Source organism: Beauveria bassiana, assembly GCF_000280675.1.
Source record: "Beauveria bassiana ARSEF 2860 unplaced genomic scaffold BBA_S00007, whole genome shotgun sequence".
NCBI classification, from domain to species: Eukaryota; Fungi; Ascomycota; class Sordariomycetes; order Hypocreales; family Cordycipitaceae; genus Beauveria; species Beauveria bassiana.
Genome location: NW_007930842.1, coordinates 709,017 through 726,926, shown reverse-complemented (window position 1 = coordinate 726,926; position 17,910 = coordinate 709,017). Strand labels below are relative to the sequence as shown.

The following is a 17,910-nucleotide window of genomic DNA, read 5'->3' as shown; positions in this document are numbered from 1 at the left end:
TTTNTTTTTTTTGTTTTTTTTTTTTTTTTATGTACGCCAACGCCGTCAAATATTGCCGCGATCGAACTGAACTGACCCTATTTGATTCGCAGATCCCACACGCAGGGACTGACGGCCGGCGGCCTGCCTGGCCTGTTTTGGTCCTTGTGCTGGTCCTACACGGGCCAGTTCTTCATTGTACTTTCACTCGCCGAGATGGCGTCAATGGCACCGACAGCCGGCGGTCAGTATCACTGGGTCTCCGAGTTTGCGCCGCGGAAGCACCAGAAGCTTCTGAGCTACCTGTCTGGTATGTCATGCCACGGCCCTTCCCATTTTGCCTCGCTAGAGCCACCCATCCTCAAAGTAACTAACAAAAACACACCTCTGCCTATCTAGGCTGGCTCTCCGCCGTCTCTTGGCAGTCCATTGTCGCGCTCGACGCCTTCCTCATCGGCTCCATCATCCAAGGCCTCGTCGCCCTCAACAGCGCCGCCTACACGCCCTCGCGCTGGCAGGGCACGCTCCTCGTCATGGCCTCTGTGCTCTGCGTCTCCCTCTTCAACGTCTTTGGCGCCAAGCACCTGCCCCTCGCCGAGGGCGCCTTTGTCTGCGTCCACCTCTTTGCGTTTTTCCCCGTCATCGTCACCCTGCTCGTCCTCGCCCCCAAGCAGGCCGCCGCGACCGTCTTTACCGGCTTCACCGACAACGGCGCCGGCTGGCCGTCCATTGCGCTCACCGTCATGGTCGGCCAAGTCTCTACCATGTTTGTCGTCTTGGGCTCCGACTCGGTCGCGCACATGTCCGAGGAAATCGAGGACGCGGGGGTGATTGTGCCGCAAGCCATGGTCTGGGCGTTTCTGCTCAACGTGCCCTTTACCTTTGGCTTGCTGCTGACGTACCTCTTTTCGATTGGCGATGTGCACGAGGCGCTCAGTGACAGGACGGGCTTCCCGTTCATGTATGTCTTTCGCAACGCTACGGGAAGCGTGCGCGGCGCGACGGGGCTCACGATTGTGGTGCTCGTCCTGCTCATCATGGTGACGATTTCGAGCTTGGCATCCACGTCACGCCAGACGTTTGCCTTTGCTCGCGATAACGGGCTTCCATTTTCCAAGTGGCTTGGTGCTGTGAGTGTAAATGAGTTCTGCCCATGATGTACCTGATCTAACTTCCTCGCAGGTACACCCTACATGGCATGTTCCTGTCAATGCCGTCACCTTCACCTGCATTTTCAGCATGATTCTCTCCCTCATCAACATTGGATCTACTGTCGCCTTCAACGCCATGCTTTCCCTCTCCACCGTGGCCCTCATGGCAACCTACGTCATCTGCCTCGGCTGCGTCGCTCTTCGGCGTCTCCGCGGCGAGCCGCTCCCGCACGCTCGCTGGTCTCTAGGAAAATGGGGGCTGCCCATCAACATGACTGCCCTTGTCTACGCATCCTGGGCGTTTTTCTGGAGCTTCTGGCCCAATAGCTACCACCTTACCGCGGAAAATTTTAACTGGGCCTGCATTCTCTTTGTCGGGCTCATGGGTCTATCTGTCGTCTTGTATTATACCCGTGCTCGACATGTTTACCATGGTCCCGTCGCCCTCGTACAACAAAGTTAGGGAGATTAGTTGCAGAGATACAGCAGTCTATCTCTCCGAGCGAGATTTGTATGTATGAAAGTTTACAAGAATAGCAATCACGACCAGATTTGTATACGCAAGCGAGCGTACTTTACTTGGCACAAACACGTAGGCTGATAATTCGATTCCATTTTTCAGGTTATTACTTGTTTACTAAGCCAGCATCCGACAAGTTTTGTCACACTTTAAAGTCGTCGATTCATATATACGTCAAACCCAACTATATATCTTCATACACATACACCTTTTTTATACATGGACGCATTACTGCCCCTCCGCGCGCCTCTCCTTGGCAGCCTGGAGACCTTCAGACTCGTTGCCAATTTGGAGCTCGGGCTCGTCACGATCCAGATCGTACATGTCCTCCTCCTGGGCATCGTAGTGGCGGAAGAGAGCGTAGCAGACGCAACCGGCGATGAATGACGAGACGGATACGCCAGTGTACATCCAGACAAACTTGGGGTTCTTGGAGACGGGAACGAGGCCCTCGGAAATGGCTGAGCCAAAAGCATTGGTAAAGAGGTAGATACTCTGAACAAACGACTTCATGCTGGGAGGAGCCTTGGTGTAGGCGTACTCGAGACCGGTGACGGAGATGAAGATTTCTGCGAGACCAATAAAGACGTAGGCGGGCGTCTGGACGGCAATGTGAACATTGTTGGAGACAATCTTGCCGTCGGGACCCACGGCGGCGGCGCAATGGTCGGCGTCGCGGGGGAAGCTGTAGCAGGGGCCGGCGCTGTAGATGAGGTGCTGGACAATGGCGGCGTAGGCGAGGCAGAGGGCGGCGAGCCAGAAGCCAATGGTGATGCGAGCAATGGGGCGCAGCTCGATGCCGCACTTGCGGAGGATGGGGTAGAGGACGCGATCGAGGACGGGGGTGAAGACGAGGATGGAGAGGGAGTCGAAATTCTGCATAAAGTCGTTGGGCATGCCGTGGCCCTGCATCTGCTCGGCCTGGGTGACAAAGTTGGACGAGAATTGGCCGTAGCAGACCCAGAAAATGGGGTAGAGGAGGAAGACCTTGCAGGCGCGGAGGGCGCGCTTGAGCTCGTCGACAAAGTGATCGTTCCAGGAGACGGGGCTCTTGCCGTGGGCGGCGCGCCACGCATTCTTGGGGGCGTCGGTGCTGCGGCCGACAATCATCATGCCGACGGCCTTGAGGGCGTCGGTGATGATGGAGCCCTGCGGGGGGCGGATGATGTAGGACTTGCGGCGGATGACGAGGACAAAGATGCCAATGTTGAACATGATGAAGCACATGAGAAAGGCGGTCCAGAAGCCCTCGAAGCGCTCCATAAAGGGCGTGGCCATGAGGGAGAGGGCGCCAATGTTGATGCACCAGTAAAAGATCATGTAGATGCGCTGGTAGGTAATGGCCGGGTCGATGATGACGCGCTCGCCGGTGGGCTCGGTGCGGAGCGCCATGCGGCGGCGCTGGTACTGGTCGGCGATGAGCGGCGCAATGTTGGACTTGATGCCGCCGGTGCCGAGGCCGATGATGATGATGGCGACAATGTAGCCGGGGAGGCCGGCGACGTCGCGGGTGGAGGGCAGCGAGGTGACCCAGAGGAAGACGAGGCCGACCCAGTAGACGGCGCAAAAGATGAGAATCGTCTTGTACTTGCCGAGGTACTGGTCCGAGATGATGGCGCCGAGGATGGGGGTGACGTAGCAGAACCACTGGAAGAAGAGGTTGAGGCCCGTGGCGGCCTGGTGGCCCATGCCGAGGCCGGGCGCGCCGTCGGCGCCGTGCTTGTCGTGGCTAATGTAGTTTTGAAAGAGGCCCTGCGCGCCGTAGTAGGTGAAGCGCTCCGTCAGCTCGACAAAGGCAATGAGAAAGGCCGACGGCGGGAGAGACTCGCCCACGCGGCGCAGGGTGGCGCGCTCGTGGGCCGTGGGCTCGTCGCCGTCGCCCGTGGGCAGGCCCGTCTCGAGGTCCTTTTTCTCGTCCGAGACGGCGTCGGCGTCGGCGTCTGGGTGCTGGATGTAGCCGCCGGCAACATCGTGGTGCTTGTTGGGGACGCGCTCTGAGAATTCTTCGTGGAGCCTGTTTTGGTGGTGCAAACAAAGTAGTCTTGTTAGAGGACGGAAAAAAAAAAAGTTGTAAGTGGTTTCTTACTGTACGGCGGGGTCCTCGTGGTTGGTGGCCATGGCTACGAACGGGTTAAACAGGCGAGAGAAGTTGAAACAACCTCTCTACGATTGGGAATACGGCCTGTGAATTGAGGAAGCAATAGAAAAGAGCAAAAAAAAAAAAAGAAGAGCAGAAACGGACAGAGGTGTGGGACAAGACGAGTAGATAAACAGAGGCACGAGGTTGGAGTAATAAGCGGGCATGCGGAGGAGCAACTATCTATCTATTCGTACTATCCTAATACTAACTAGTTTGACAAGACTGGTTGACCAACTTCAGTCTAACTCAAAGTAACTAAAAAGAATGACAGACGTCCGGAGGGGTCTTTCATAATAGCCTCTCCTAATACCCAGTAGTTCGTACTGGTGGAAGTTAGGTAGTTCAAGGCCGACAAGGCGAGGTCCGCAAGGCCCAAAACGGCGGTGCCACGGAGGGCCCACTAATTAATTACGGATTAGTCGCAACTAGGCAAGTGTGTGTGTATATATGCATGTACCATGTACCAGGAACGGCACAATACGGCACTTGGGATTTTTCTTTATCTCTTTATTTTTATTTTTTTCGAAAGAAATATGCCTCCAACTCAGTGCATGCCTCAGGCCTTTTGACATTTTGAGAAGCCATTATCGGGGGGAAATTGCCAATGCAAAGCGTCCTGGTAACGGCGATGCAGCATCCGTATATGACTGAAAAAGTCCCTCGGCAAGGGCACACGCGACCCGGTGCTACAGGGTACGTACGGAATGACCCCGTTCAGCTATTCTGCAGTGTTGCACAAGGGCGGTCAGCTATTTACCTAATCTCAGAGGAAAAAGGAAACCCAACGTTGGTAGTGATGATGCCTCTTTCGCTGCACAAAACAGCTGATGGAAATGCACTTGTTGACTTGATTCAAAGCGACCCCCATGTGGCGTACGCCTCGTCCTTCGAGGTATTTACGGCAATAAACCCGAGTCAACAGCCATTGCCAGCCACCAACAAGCCCCAGCCCACCAAAGAACAAGGCTTCAGCGCCAACTGGTACTTACTGACCCCCCTCCATTGACATCTAGCGCAAAGCCACCCCGGGAAAAAAAAAAGTTTTCATAAGAGCCTTTTCCGCAAAAGTTGCCCGCCCGTCGGCTAAACGGCCTTTTTATCCTTTTTTTGCCACGCATAAGCCAAGACGATCCCGCCGCTGCCCCAAGTCGATCGGATATCCCAAGACGGGCGCCGCTCAACGATGGCAAAAAAAGAGCAAACGGACAAGTAGTCAAAAGACGTCGATGCAAAATCACTCAATCGAAGATTCATTACAACTACCTATGCAATCATGCCAGGCCCGACCGAAACCCCATAGAGCATCCTCTTTTTTTTTTTTACCCCCATCATTGCAGCATGCTTGCCAGACGTGGTGGGTGGTGAATTAAGTGGTGACCTTGCCAAATTTCGTAACATCACGGGCTTCCACACACCCATAATCTCGCATCCGGCCACCACCAACCACAAATAAACTGGAGCTCTCCCGTTGCGACGGTCCCATGGCGAATGGTCCTTTTGTCAACCTGTTTCCGCGACTTGACCGAAACGAAGCTCCAGAAAGATTAGTTAAGGAAGAAGAAGATGAACTGGATACAAGACCCCATCATCGTCGAGCCAATAGCCAGCCATTCGGCCCCTCGCCTCTCGCCTCCCCTCCATCATTGCTTCCGAGCTTGCCGCTCTCATTCATTCCCCCAGCTGACTTTTTTTTTTTTTGGTGTTTGTTTTCGCCGCCTCCTCTTTTTAGCGTTGGGTTGTCTCTTGTTCACCATCCAGCGGCCCTATTAATAATGGAAACCAGGATTCTCTGTCGCTCTCGCCTCTGATCACTCAACCGCCATTACCCAATTCCATGACACGCCCCCGTCGTCCACCACGCAATATCCCCATGGGGCTCCCGCATCGAGTCCAGCTTTTCTGACTGCTGCTTTCTGTGTTTTCGCTCGCAAAGAGTGGAAACATCTCAACATTGTCTTGTCACGCTTCTTTCACCCCATGTATGCACCAAGCTAAGCCAAGCCACGCTGACGTGGTGGGCGGCCACCACCGGCAAGCTGCCAAAGCAACAACCAGCCTTGAGCCGAAGCTTCATACCGAGTCTTGATCTTCCGTCCAAATTATATACGCATTCAGAAACAAGTTGTGATTTAGCTTACTTGACGCAGTTTCCGCCTCAAAAGGCAGCTGCATGCCCGCCGACATTTGTTAGTGAATCACGTACCCGATACAGTGATGTTGGACGTCATGCATACGGGCAACATGCCCCGGATTTCTCAAATGTTTTAGGATTCTGCGCCGATCTGTTCATTCGTTCAGGACCCTCCAGCTGCTAGTCTCCCTCACAGGCCTCGAACCGCGCCGACTATGAGTATTCGGAATTTAATTACATATTACTTTTAGGAAGGATGGCCCGTGACATGCCTGGATTGGAAATGGTAGGCTTTGCCCTCTCGGCCGGCAGCCACGGACCCGCCGACATTGCCGACACGGCGACGTCGCAGAACAGCAGTCCTGCAGGGCTCATCAGGAACGGACGGATGGCCACTTCTCCACCGGCTACATCCTCGCTGTTATATTGCACCGGTCTCTTGGGCATTCCATGGTAGCCATGAACGGCGCAGAGCGTCGCGGTATTCGCCCAACAGTTTACAGCGCGCCGCGTTAACAAGCCCTGCCACATCTCTCGTCTCCCTTATGACTGTTTATCAGTACCAGCACCAACAGCTTCGAGAGGGAAAAAATTTATTCTGGATAATTATACTGGAGATGGCTGCCGCCTCTTGCGCCACCCTTATCTGCAGTGGGACGCGCTCCAGCTCGCGCATCAGCGGCCCAGTTGAGGCGAACCTGCCAAAACCTGTCAGGGCTCCAGCCGCCACATTCGCTCATCAGCTTTCCACTCGAATGAATCGCATGTTGCACCTGTTGATGCTTCAGCTCGTGCCCCACCACGCCTAACACTGGGAAGTGTATACCCAGTGCCAACGCCGACTCTGTCGATGCCAGTCTTCTTTGGCTCGGATTTTCTGAGCCCTGATTCTCCGAAACGGGGCGTACCAAGCCAACCAAGCATTCAACGGGTTGTCCCATCGCCCAAGTCCCCCATGTAACGTAATCTTTTGTTCTTGGTGGAGGCGACATTTCTTCAGAATCCACACGAGTATCCGGGGCGACGGCTTAATGCGTCAATTAAATCCGGAAGAACGAACAAAGGGGAAAGTGACCGAGTGGTGGGCAGTTGTCGTGATAAGTCTGTTCGTACATCAGATGCCTCGAGCTACAAAGTGACCGGACAACCGAAGAAAAATGAATAGTATGAAAATGTGCTAATCAAAGCCAGACCAACATCAACAAGTTAGAAGCAGCGAGAGAACTAAAAAAGAAACAAGAAAATAGAGCAAACAGCAAAAAAGAAAACCACTCTGTAGAGTGGTGGCGGATCTCTCCCGCCGGGAATTGAACCCGGGTCTCAAGCGTGACAAGCTTGCATACTGACCACTATACTACGGAAGATGTTCGGATGTTGACATCCGACGTAGCTGAGATCGATGGCAGAGGGAGCACTATTTGCAGCTATAAGCCCTGACGATATTATTTCCCCTTCTCAGCCCTCAAGCAGAATAAGTGAGCAAGCAGCCTTTGCCCTGCGTCTCTGCCTGCGCCTGTAAAATGACGAAACCGGGGAATAGTATAGCATAGTATATATAGTATGTAACAAATAGAGCGCTGAATTACTCTTTCACCACCTTCACTTTCCCATATACCAACTCTAAGATGATGTTGGCGTTCCGTATCATCTCCGATCTGTGCGCAATGATCAATATTGTGCATCCAGCAAATGCATCCCGCAGGACTCCCTGAATTTTAGCATCCATCTCCAGATCAAGGTGGCTGGTCGCTTCGTTCATCAAAATGACTTCGCTCCGTGTTTCTCTGCAACGCAAATTGAACGCGCAATCGACAGCAACTGTAGTTGGCCCTGAGAAAGCCCAACTTTGCTCAACTGTGCATCCTGCCCATCAATACGGGGTAGTAGACCGACAGTTTCCAATACATGCCTTACTTGATCGTCTGGAGGGGTACCATTTGTAGCCGGCAAATTCATGTTGAATGGGAGCAAATTGCTTCGAACAGTACCGCCAAGGTCCAAGTAATCTTGCGATATAGTTATAGACCGTGACCGCAGAGTGTCACGTGCGACTCTGAAGATGTCGATTCCGTCAATATCGATTGTTCCAGAGTATTCCAGGAAACCGAGCAGGCTCATAAACAGTGAGCTCTTGCCGCTACCAGATCGACCTGTAATGCCGACCTTGTTACCGGGCACAACACTAAGCGATGCGTCTATCAATCTGGAAGGTGTATTCCTTACATAGCTGGCGGTGACATTTCTCATTTCAATCCGGCCTTAACTGGGCCGATTTATCGGAAGATTAATGGGTTCTAGCTCAGGCTCGGTCGGCGTATTTGTCAGAAAGCGCGACAAGGCATTGACTGAATCTTCCAAATCAGCCCAATTCTCGAAGAAGTTTGTAAGACACAAGCTGGAGGTAATCAAGATTAGGTACGAAAGACGTCTTGCTGGAACAGGAGTTGTAGCTCGACGCTCGAGACTTCGAGACGTCAAATGGTAGTAGACACCACAGGCCAGCAGGTCAACTGCCACGCTCAACCAACACAGTCTTCTGAGAAAACATCCAAATCGCGAGACCGACGAGGAAGTTACCTGACTGCAGGCCCATGGCCCTTAAATGGCGTAAGCCGCTGGCTGTCTCGTCAGAATGTTTGTATAACGGTGTCTTGGCGGCTAGCTGGATGCAGCGCACCTGACGAGAAGTTTGTAAGAAGTAGTATAGGAGAAGACCAGCTACAGCTCCGATGACAGGAAGAACTGCAAGCATGTAAGTTGTCCCTGATTATATGATGGTAACTTGAAGAATGGCATCAAACATGAAATAGAAGAATCGCAGTGCCCGCATAGGGAGTGAATCAACAATAAAGTTCATGTCTTCGCTGTATCGGTTCAAGATTGAACCCGTGTCGGCGCAAGAGAAGAATGCGAGGGTGAGATGCATTAGTATACGCGTCAACTTTTGATGCAGGTCTGTTGAGGAGCACGGCACAAGGACATAGAACAGTACGCAGAGTGCGGTTACAGTGGCGAGGGTAGCGAAGATGGGCGCACCCACGTATCCTGCAAAATAGGTCAGGTCTTCGGGAGCAGCTGAAACCCAAACACGGATGAAGTTATCTGGTACGCTTTCGCCAAACGACATGAGAAAAACCGGAACGAGCCAAGCAGCAAACGTCCATCTTCCAACTAAGTCAATGATAAATCCAGCTACGTATAGACGCTGGGGTCGCCATGGCAAACAATTCCGCCATGTCTCGGAATTCTAGAGATCTTTGTATCGCGGATTTTTCATGATCCTCAACTACCCGCACTCTTGTTGGCGACTGATCGCTGAGTGTCCGCAGTAGATTGTCGCGGAAGCATTCATCGTGAAAGTTTCTGGACACGACATCTTCGACGTCTTTGCTCATAAGAGTGAGAGCCGCTGTTTCCCTAGCTTTACATTTGCGACTTTTGTCAAGAACCTCTGCAATGAGAATACCTTGAACTCGTATCATCAAGTGGCTGCTCATGTGTTGAGATGCCCTAGAGGCAGTTAGGCAAAAATAGACCAAAGAAATGCTTAGAGTATCGAGCGCTGTGTATACTCGGCCAACTCCTCCATCTATGCAGAGACGAGCAGACGCTGCATTACGAATGGTTGAGCCAGCAACAAAACGCGAGCGCCAACCGAGGTAAGGCTACAGCAAGAAGCGGCTGCTTGAGAGTCCTGGAGAAAACGATGGCAAGGCTGCGCTTGGGGTCATTCTCAGCATCACGCCAGTACATCTTGAGATGGTGAGAAAGCATCTCTAAAGAGAGTTCCGCGGGGAGCTTGTCTATATCATCCACAGTCGAATGTGTTCGAAACCCTAGTAGGAGCGTGGAATTGAGCCACAAAAAGAGCGCTCTACCCCAAAATCCGCTCGAGGATACTCTCCTTGTTGGCTTTCGCAGGTCACCATCAACTAATGCTGCGGTCCCGGGCAGTTCGTTGACGACCAACAGGAGAAGACGAGCCGCAGCGGAAATGACGGCAACGTAACCAACTGCACGAGTATCGGGTTGCCAGAGATAGGCACGACTCTTGGCGCTATCTACAACGAGACTGAGAACAAGATGTAAGCCGAAGAGCACCAATGCCTTGAAAGCGCGACGATACTCTTGATATAGTACGCCGGCGGCCGAGGACTGCAGTTATCAGCAGATCTAACGTGAACCACCCTTTCGACTACAGCAGGTTAGCGACGCCAAATCTGGTATTTGGTGTTCACGGGCTAAGAAGATACCAGGTGCAGCCATGACGCCGGCGTTTAAAAGTACAGCGACATACGTTAGAAGGATCGAGTGCGGCAGCATGTCTGCGATTTCAGTGCAGTGTAATTGTTTACTTATTTTGTTGATGTACGTGCAGAGGATCGAAGTCTTGATGCCCAAAGATATGACACTGGATTCAAATTCAACAGTCAACCACGTAGTACTTGACTCTGTCCATAATACTCCAACAAGCCCCCTTAAAAGTAACCTCTATAAGTTGGGTACTAAGTAGCTATCGCGCCACATTCTCTGACCACTACCCCCATCATCTAGCACCTGTGATATGGCCTACTCCGTCTGCTTCTTGCTGGACGCAAGTTCAGCATCACGTCTGCATGGTCGGAAAGTCATGCCGCTGCCCCCCAGTTTCTTTACCCCACCAACCCCTGCTAAATGACGAGAGGGGGTGGCGTTGATAGGATCCGTAGCTGCAGAGGTGCAATAAAGGGCGCGAGAAGCGGAAAGTCAAAGGATCCGAGTAGCGTTAGCACTGGGTCTCCTTTATCTGCCAAAGCCTTCCCAACCGCCACAGACAATGCAGCGCCCTCTCTTTCGAGAGTATCTAATGCAGAGGCCGTGAGCCTTGCACGATTTTACCGGTCACTTGTCGTAATACTGAGAGGGGAAGTGGGTGGAGCGTCAACATCGGCTTGGGCCGGAGAGGTTGACGGATCGCAGTCTCCAAGATGGTTGTCCCCAAAGCGGCGTTTTTTATGCCAATCTCGACACCTAAGTTTTCAGGCCAGCCAACAAAGCAATTTGCGTAAACAAGGGTAAACAAGGCTGGCTGGTCTGTTTTTTCCCCAACTAGCGCTGAGCTGTACATATAAAAGCGTAAATAATACCCCAGTCGCTTGAAATCCGTCGAAATTGCTCACCCCCCCCCCGTTCCCCTCTCCAGATGTATCTTTTGGAGGCGCTCGCACTGTCTGCACTGTGCGTGGGGATTCGATATTTACAGACGCTGCAAGACGCTAGGTAGTTTCCTAGCGTCGATGCGGCCCGCAATGTATTCTCGTTTTTAGTGCTGATTACAGAGAGACCGAGACGGCGCGAAATCCCCCCCCTTGAGTCGCTCTCATGTAAAGCCTTTTTGTTTTTTCCCCCCGGAGTCGAAGATGCGATGCCCAAGGAGCGCGGACGGCCTCGCTTGTCCCAATGTACGGCCCCATCGCCCCCTCCTACTCGATGCTATGTATCCGTACGAATACTTAGCTAGCTGGCCTTGCATTTGGGGATATCAGTATCCAAGGCTGCTTCCCCGGGCTCTGCGAAAAGAGACCTCCGTAGTATTTCAAATAGTCTGCCATCCCCCTCACCCACCTTGTCCATTTTTGCTGCCCGACGAATCTCTCATTCGTTTCAAAGTTGTCTGTTCAGAAGGTCATAGGGCGAAGGCGGACGGGAAGCACGGGAAGCACGGGAAGCACGGAAGAGCCAAGGCACGGGCATGTAAAGATTTGTTGCATTATAGTCATCATGAAGAGGAAGTTTAGCTGGAGTACGGGTGCAGGGGCGACGAGAACAGAGAAAGTATCTTCTAACATCTTCTAACATCGTGTGTCGGAAAGTGTGCGTCCTCGAAGCATGCGCACAGCCATCGCCATAGATCGGTACAAGAAATATAAACAGCAAACATGTACATTATCTAACAGAATCGTGCTACCATCACAAGCAACAGGGCAATACAGAATCGTCTTGCCTCAATTTTCAACGTCCTTCACAGTAAAAGTTTCCTTTCGCATCTCTCATACAGCCAACAATTCCTGCGTGACAAAAGGGGGAATCTTTATGCAGCGCAATAAAAAGTGAAGAATGCAAAACAAGTACAAGAAAATAAAGTAAACAAGGCCATTGGTCCAAGCTTGTGACGCCTCGAGAGAAACAGTACTAAAGAGGGTTCGAAAGAGGCTTTATCGTCCGCTCGTCCTACTCGTAATGTCGTGGACCTTCGTAAGAGTTCAGAATGTGCTCCGATGTCCGAATGATCCAGTCAAGCTTGCCTCTGTCGAGGGTCATCAGGAATGGGTCTGTCGGGAAGCCATCCGAAATGTTTGCAATCAGTGGGTGAATGTGATTCACGAGCAGCTGCATCGTCTGAGACGCGCTTCTGATCACGTCACGAGCGCCTTGCTTCTCCCAGTCCTAACAAGTACAGTTAGTGCGAGCTCCGTTTGTTGTTAATCCTCAAATCAAGACTTACATGAGTGGGCATGCTCTCAGCAAAAGCATTGACCGCCATTTCAATCCATTCAATTTCCTCCTTGAGTCGAGGGTTCGGCTTGAGATCTTTCGAAATAGTCGCAATCACGACCAACAACATGAGTGGCGGTAGATTGGCAATTTTGGTAGCGGGGTACCTGCTCAGGCTCCGTCTAAAAATGTCGCCTTCCTTGCCGCTCTGCACCCATTGAATGATGGCTTCCTGCACTCGGCCCTCGTTCATGGCTTGCTCAACACGCTGAATGCGTTGAGTGAGATCATTGTCAGCTTCAACATCATTCTTGCTCATTTGATGAGCATAGGCGCCGACCAGGGCGTTGACGTTGGTGGCCGGACCAACGTGGTCAGAAGGGCCGCTCGAGCCATGCGGGCTTCGTACATGCTGCGGTGCACGCATGTACTGTGGGCTGCCCATGTATGGCTGCGTATTGCTCGCAGCCTGGCTCGGTGCAAAGCTCGGCGGGTGGCTGCCTGTATTGACCGTGTTGGCGCTGCCATAGCCATGCGATGCAACTGCGCTGGGAATATGGTGATCCTGAATGCCGGACACGCCGGGCAGCTCATGGACGGGTTGCTGCTTTAGTTTATACAGCTCAGACTGCATCAGGGCCTGTGCGGATACCATGTTTGACATAATGTCCGTCAGCTGGCGGACCTGGGTCATGAGCTGGTCGATCTTGCTTGAATCTGATATGTGCTGGGCCTTGAGTTGTTCAAATTGCTCATGATACTTCTGCTGAAGATCGCTACCGACGCGCTGAGCTGACTGCGTCGCAACAGAAGTCAATGTAGGTGCAAGGCGCTGCGTCAGATTGGCGGCCATGTCGCGCTGCACGGCCGATGACACTGCTGGGCTGACTCGTTCAGCGACCAAGTTAGCGAGCTCCCCAGACCGCAGTACCTGAGTTAGTGCCTGGGGGATGGCAGACTGCACCTCCTTTTGCACGGTCGACACAACGCTCGGCTGCAACCGGTTGCTGAGGAGGTCCGTAACGCTCTTGCTCGTCTTTTCACCAATGGCGGGAATGACCAACTCAGTGAATTGTCTGTGAATAAGAGACTCGAGCACCTTTTGAGTGTTGTCGTTGAGCACTTCGGAGACCATATCAAGGAGCTTCAGCTGATGTTGGTTGAAGCTCGCGTCCCTGACGCAAGCGCCTTCGTCAATCTTGCTTTGCAGATTTCTCAGTGAAGTTTTCAGCATGTCCGACAACTGAGTAGACAGACGAGCCTCCATGCTGGCAATGGCATTCTCCATGATGTCGGCCGAAATGCCGTTAACGCCTTTGCTGTTGTCATTCTTGTCTGGCTGCCCATCGCGATGAGCTGTAGACGACCCATGTGATGAGGATTCCGCTTCCTTGGAGGCGGCGGATTTCTTTTTTCTAGACTTCTTCTCCGGCCTCTCTGGCTGACTCTCCTTGGCGGATTGAGCAGCAGCATCGTTGTCTTTGCCTTCATTGCGAGCCTTGGCCGTTGTGTTTGAGTCGGGCGGCCGTTGGGTAAGTTCAATGTGGCTTGATGACAAAGAGGCATTTCCTTCCTTGGCGGAGCTGCGGTTGCCAGGGCGGCCTTCAGGGGTGTGATTGTCGGTCGTCTGTGGTGTCTTCAATTTGGAAACGCTGACGACGCCCTCCGCAACGGCATCAATCGCTTGCAGGACTTTATTGTCCTTAGACCATCCCAGCTCATGCTGCTTGATTAGCATACAAGCCACGCCCTTTGAATGCATAGCATAGAGCTCGAAGAGAGTGGGCTCCTCAGCGTCTTGTACCATGGCAGGGTTGCACAGAATATCCAGACTCCTCAGAATACCACGGTTGGCAAAGGAGTATTCCCGGACTCCAGAGATCACAGCGGTACTATCCGGCTGCGAGATGGAGGAGTCCTGGCTGACCAGTCGCTGAATGTAGTCGGCCTGAGAAACGCTCTTGAGGTTGTACTTCGGTGCCGACAGATGCGCAAAGTAGATTGAATTTCTCGTTGGGTGACCAATGACAATCATGCCGCTGGCAGGGTGGTACATGACGCTGCACACAGCATCCGACTCATTGCTGTGTGGAAGGTTGAATTCCTGGACGGGCTTGCCCAGAGCGAGATCCCAAAGCTGCAGAGTGTGGTTTTGTTTCATACCAACTATCATGTAGCGAAGGGCACACCTCCTCTGATAAGGTCGAAGCTTATCCAGCAATAGAACCGATGTAGGCCAGGCTTTTTCGCCTTCCGGCGTGCTAGCGAGGGTCATCAGGGGCTCTTTGACCTCCATGACAGTGTGGGCAGGGAGAGCAGAGCGACCAGTAGATCCTTCCTTGGCTGCGGTAAGGTCACGAACATCCCAGAACTTGACCCGCCCAGACTTATCCAGGGAAACGACTACAGTGTCGTCTTGACTAAAGGTGAAGTCTTTGCCCGCCTTGCCAGTGTTGATCTTGAGAGAGCATTCGTTGAACAGTTTTTCAGTGTCGGCAACGCGGTCATGGCCAGGCTTGAAAAGATTATTCTGAAGAATGTGCGAGGGCCAGATGAAATTGATGCATTTGCCACGGCCAACAGCGAAAAATTCGGGGTGACTTGTCGACGCTCTAGCACGCGTTTTGAGGGTTCCGCCGGGAGCATCGCCGTCTTGTGAGGAAAGGGGAGGAAGGGCAAAACCATACTGCTCCAGATGGGCGTCCTCAATATGATCCTTGTCACCCTCTTTAATCTGAACCCAGTAAACGGTGCCACTGATACCTGTACCGAGAATGGCCTCTTTATGAGGGCCGTCATAGTCGGAAGGTGTAACGGACATGCCGACGTTAAAGATGCGATCCTTGGTATCGGTAAAAACCTTGGTGTCCTTTCCGTCGTCCTGTCGAATGACCCGAAGACCACCTTGCTTGGACATACCATAAGCCATGTAGGTCTGCGAAGCTGTATAGAGATTGCGGTCGATCTGGTCGAATTCTTTCTTGAGTCGAGCGATGTCCATGATTGATTCATCGCGGAATTGTGGCCGGGGTTCGGTTGCACCTTCTTGAAGACTGATTGCTATCCAGGGCTTCATCGGGAAGTTGAAAACCTTGACGGGTGGAATCTCTGGCTCCTCAATGACAACAATCTCGTCTTGATCGGCACTCTCCCAGGAGTCGGCAACAGTTTGATCCTCCTCAGCCAGAATGCGGACGGGGAGGACAGTGGTCGTTGACTCTTCGGTTTCGAGAAGATCGTTTTTCAGATCTTTGCCAGTATCGACATTGGTATCGGCCGTGTGGGCGCCAGCAGAGTCGTCGGGGTTGTCAGAGGGATGCATCTCGACTCGTGTGAGGGTAGAACCGTTGTCGACGCGTGTTTGCTGCTGCTCAGCGCGAGCGAGGGCTTCACGGGCATCCAAGTCAGCCTTGCTGGCCAATTCGCTCACAGCTGAAGACACGGGCTCTTTGCCAGCTTGACTGTGATGACCAGAGGCTAGATCTGCTGGAGGAGAAGCATGCGTCGGGGGTTGGGAAGAGTGCTGGGACTGGTAAGATGGAGCACGGTCAACACGCTGTCGAGTCTGATCTCTGGGGCTCGCATGGGGACTGTGTTCGTTGCTACGCGTCGCTGATTGCTCATGCAGGTGACGGGCCGCTGGCGAGCCCTGGTCCCTTTTGAGAATGTGCAACGGGCCGGCGTTTGCAGCTGCACCCGCTTGCGGGCTTTGCGCAGACGTTTGTGAAAGACTGCCAATAAGCTGCTGGTACAGAGCTGCTGACACATCTGTTTGAGAATCTTGTGAAGCGTTGTACGAATACGACGAAGCCGCGTTTGAAGCAGTTTGCCTAGTATCCGTGAAGGCCTCGGGCTGCTGTTGCTGAGCCGAGGGGGCGTAAGCATTGTGCGCCTGTATCTGACTGTGCGGCTGCTGCTGCTCATAGTACACATCATTAGGCTTTTCACTGCCTGGTGGTGACTGTGCCGAACCTTGCGCAGGCTCGGTCAGCAGAGGCTGATCCGTCTGGCTAGGCTTGGGACGATTGAGCAGATTCAACAGATATGATCGAGTATCCGCCGGAGGGGAGCCATTACCGTACGGATTCGAAGGCTGGGCCGCAGCTGGCGGTGGCTGGCTCGGGGTCGCTTCCTCATTTTCGGTATTTCCTCTAATCAGGGCGGCGAGCAGGCCACTAGGATCGGCGCCAGCTGGTGCAGGCTGGTGAAGACGAGCAGCTGCCGGGTTCTGGGGTAGACTAGGCTGCTTCTGATGCGGCTGTTCTTTTTCAAGCGGCTTCTGCGAGTTTGTTCCCGAGACGCCGCCGCTGAACTTGAGAAGATTTAGCAAACTAGCGGTGCGATCTGACGCATTATTGCCACCAGACGGCGGTGTCGGTGCGGCCGGGAGATCCATGGCCACAGGTGAAGGGGCAAGAGAAAATGAAAGCTACAAGGCAATACAGCGCAAACGAGTTGCGGAGCTGCGCTCAGCGTAGCGAGAAGGGTCGTTAATCAAATTGTTTGGGTAGAGGAGAGGGAAAGAAAAGGATAGCGGAGGGATAAAGCTGGGTGGTTAAAGTCTTGAAAATTAGAGAGCTGTCAAATGCGGTGGCGGGTCGCTGGAGCTTTGGTGCCCCGGTAGTGGCCTAATGGCTGCCAACAATCTTAGTCATCCTCTGTTACGGCCCAATGGTGCAACCTTGTCGGCAGGTAGCGGTGGAAGCACATGAGGACCTGGCCACAACAACTTGTTGCGTTGGGCTTGAAATGCCTTGGTTTGGGCATCTGGTGGCGTCTTGTACGAAAGCGACATCAACAAGTGACTCAGTAGCATTCATTGATGTAGTATCACAGGCAGCAGCAAGTAGCCAGATACATATCTAGGTAGGTAGCCAGTGCACGCAAGTGAAGTATCTACCTAGCTCAAAAAGTAAATAGCACTTGGCACGCCCATTATTCCGTTTGGCACAACAACGAAACGTCAAGGAGGACTACAAGATAACTACCGTTCCAACGTTAAATTTTATCAGGCTCTATCTTGTTCAGAATGCTCGGGTAATCCTGTTGCCTACCTAGGTTCAGGAAGGCTTCTCATGATGCTGATCATTTTCGCTGCGATGTCTAGGTTACGACAGCCAACCCGCTGTAAAAACATTCTGCAGCGGCAATGGCCGCTAGCAGCGTCCGTGACCACTGTATGGGAGTTGCTGGCCGAGCCAGCCGTGCATTTGTAGCCCCACCTCCGCCTTTGCAGCTATTCGCACCTCTTTCTCATGACGACCACATCATACAACCGCCACCCAATAATCTGCACTCGTCAACCCAGCGCCTGTCGGCCGTCACGTCTAGCCATAGCGAACTCCCAATATTCTCCACTACAACTCAGCCGTGTTTCCCTCCAAGATAAAATACCGAGTCGAGAGCCAAGCAGATCGATACCCGAAGCCAAGCCAACGACGGTCACAAAGACGACTCCCTAGGCATTGCAACCGGTCATTCGCTACATTCGCTCATCATACCCAATCTCACCAGG

The 17,910-nt window shown here is 52.7% G+C and overlaps 3 protein-coding genes across 3 annotated transcripts; all 3 read right to left on the bottom strand.

Moving 5' to 3' along the window:
- Positions 1 to 1,878: 1,878 nt before the first annotated feature.
- BBA_03444 (POT family protein) lies at positions 1,879 to 3,768 on the bottom strand (the record flags this gene model as incomplete). Its single annotated transcript, XM_008598541.1, has 2 exons — positions 1,879 to 3,664; positions 3,737 to 3,768. 2 exons carry the CDS (start codon positions 3,766 to 3,768, stop codon positions 1,879 to 1,881), a joined length of 1,818 nt encoding a protein of 605 aa, XP_008596763.1.
- A 4,659-nt stretch (positions 3,769 to 8,427) lies between these two features.
- On the bottom strand, positions 8,428 to 10,553 carry BBA_03443 (ABC transporter; the record flags this gene model as incomplete). Its single annotated transcript, XM_008598540.1, has 6 exons — positions 8,428 to 8,663; positions 8,958 to 9,168; positions 9,212 to 9,431; positions 9,577 to 10,076; positions 10,219 to 10,246; positions 10,495 to 10,553. The coding sequence occupies 6 exons, from the start codon at positions 10,551 to 10,553 to the stop codon at positions 8,428 to 8,430; spliced, it is 1,254 nt and encodes a 417-aa protein (XP_008596762.1).
- A 1,578-nt stretch (positions 10,554 to 12,131) lies between these two features.
- Positions 12,132 to 16,791, bottom strand: BBA_03442 (uncharacterized protein; the record flags this gene model as incomplete). The annotated part of the gene is made up of 2 exons (XM_008598539.1): positions 12,132 to 12,347; positions 12,406 to 16,791. The coding sequence occupies 2 exons, from the start codon at positions 16,789 to 16,791 to the stop codon at positions 12,132 to 12,134; spliced, it is 4,602 nt and encodes a 1,533-aa protein (XP_008596761.1).
- Between the last annotated feature and the right edge of the window lie 1,119 nt (positions 16,792 to 17,910).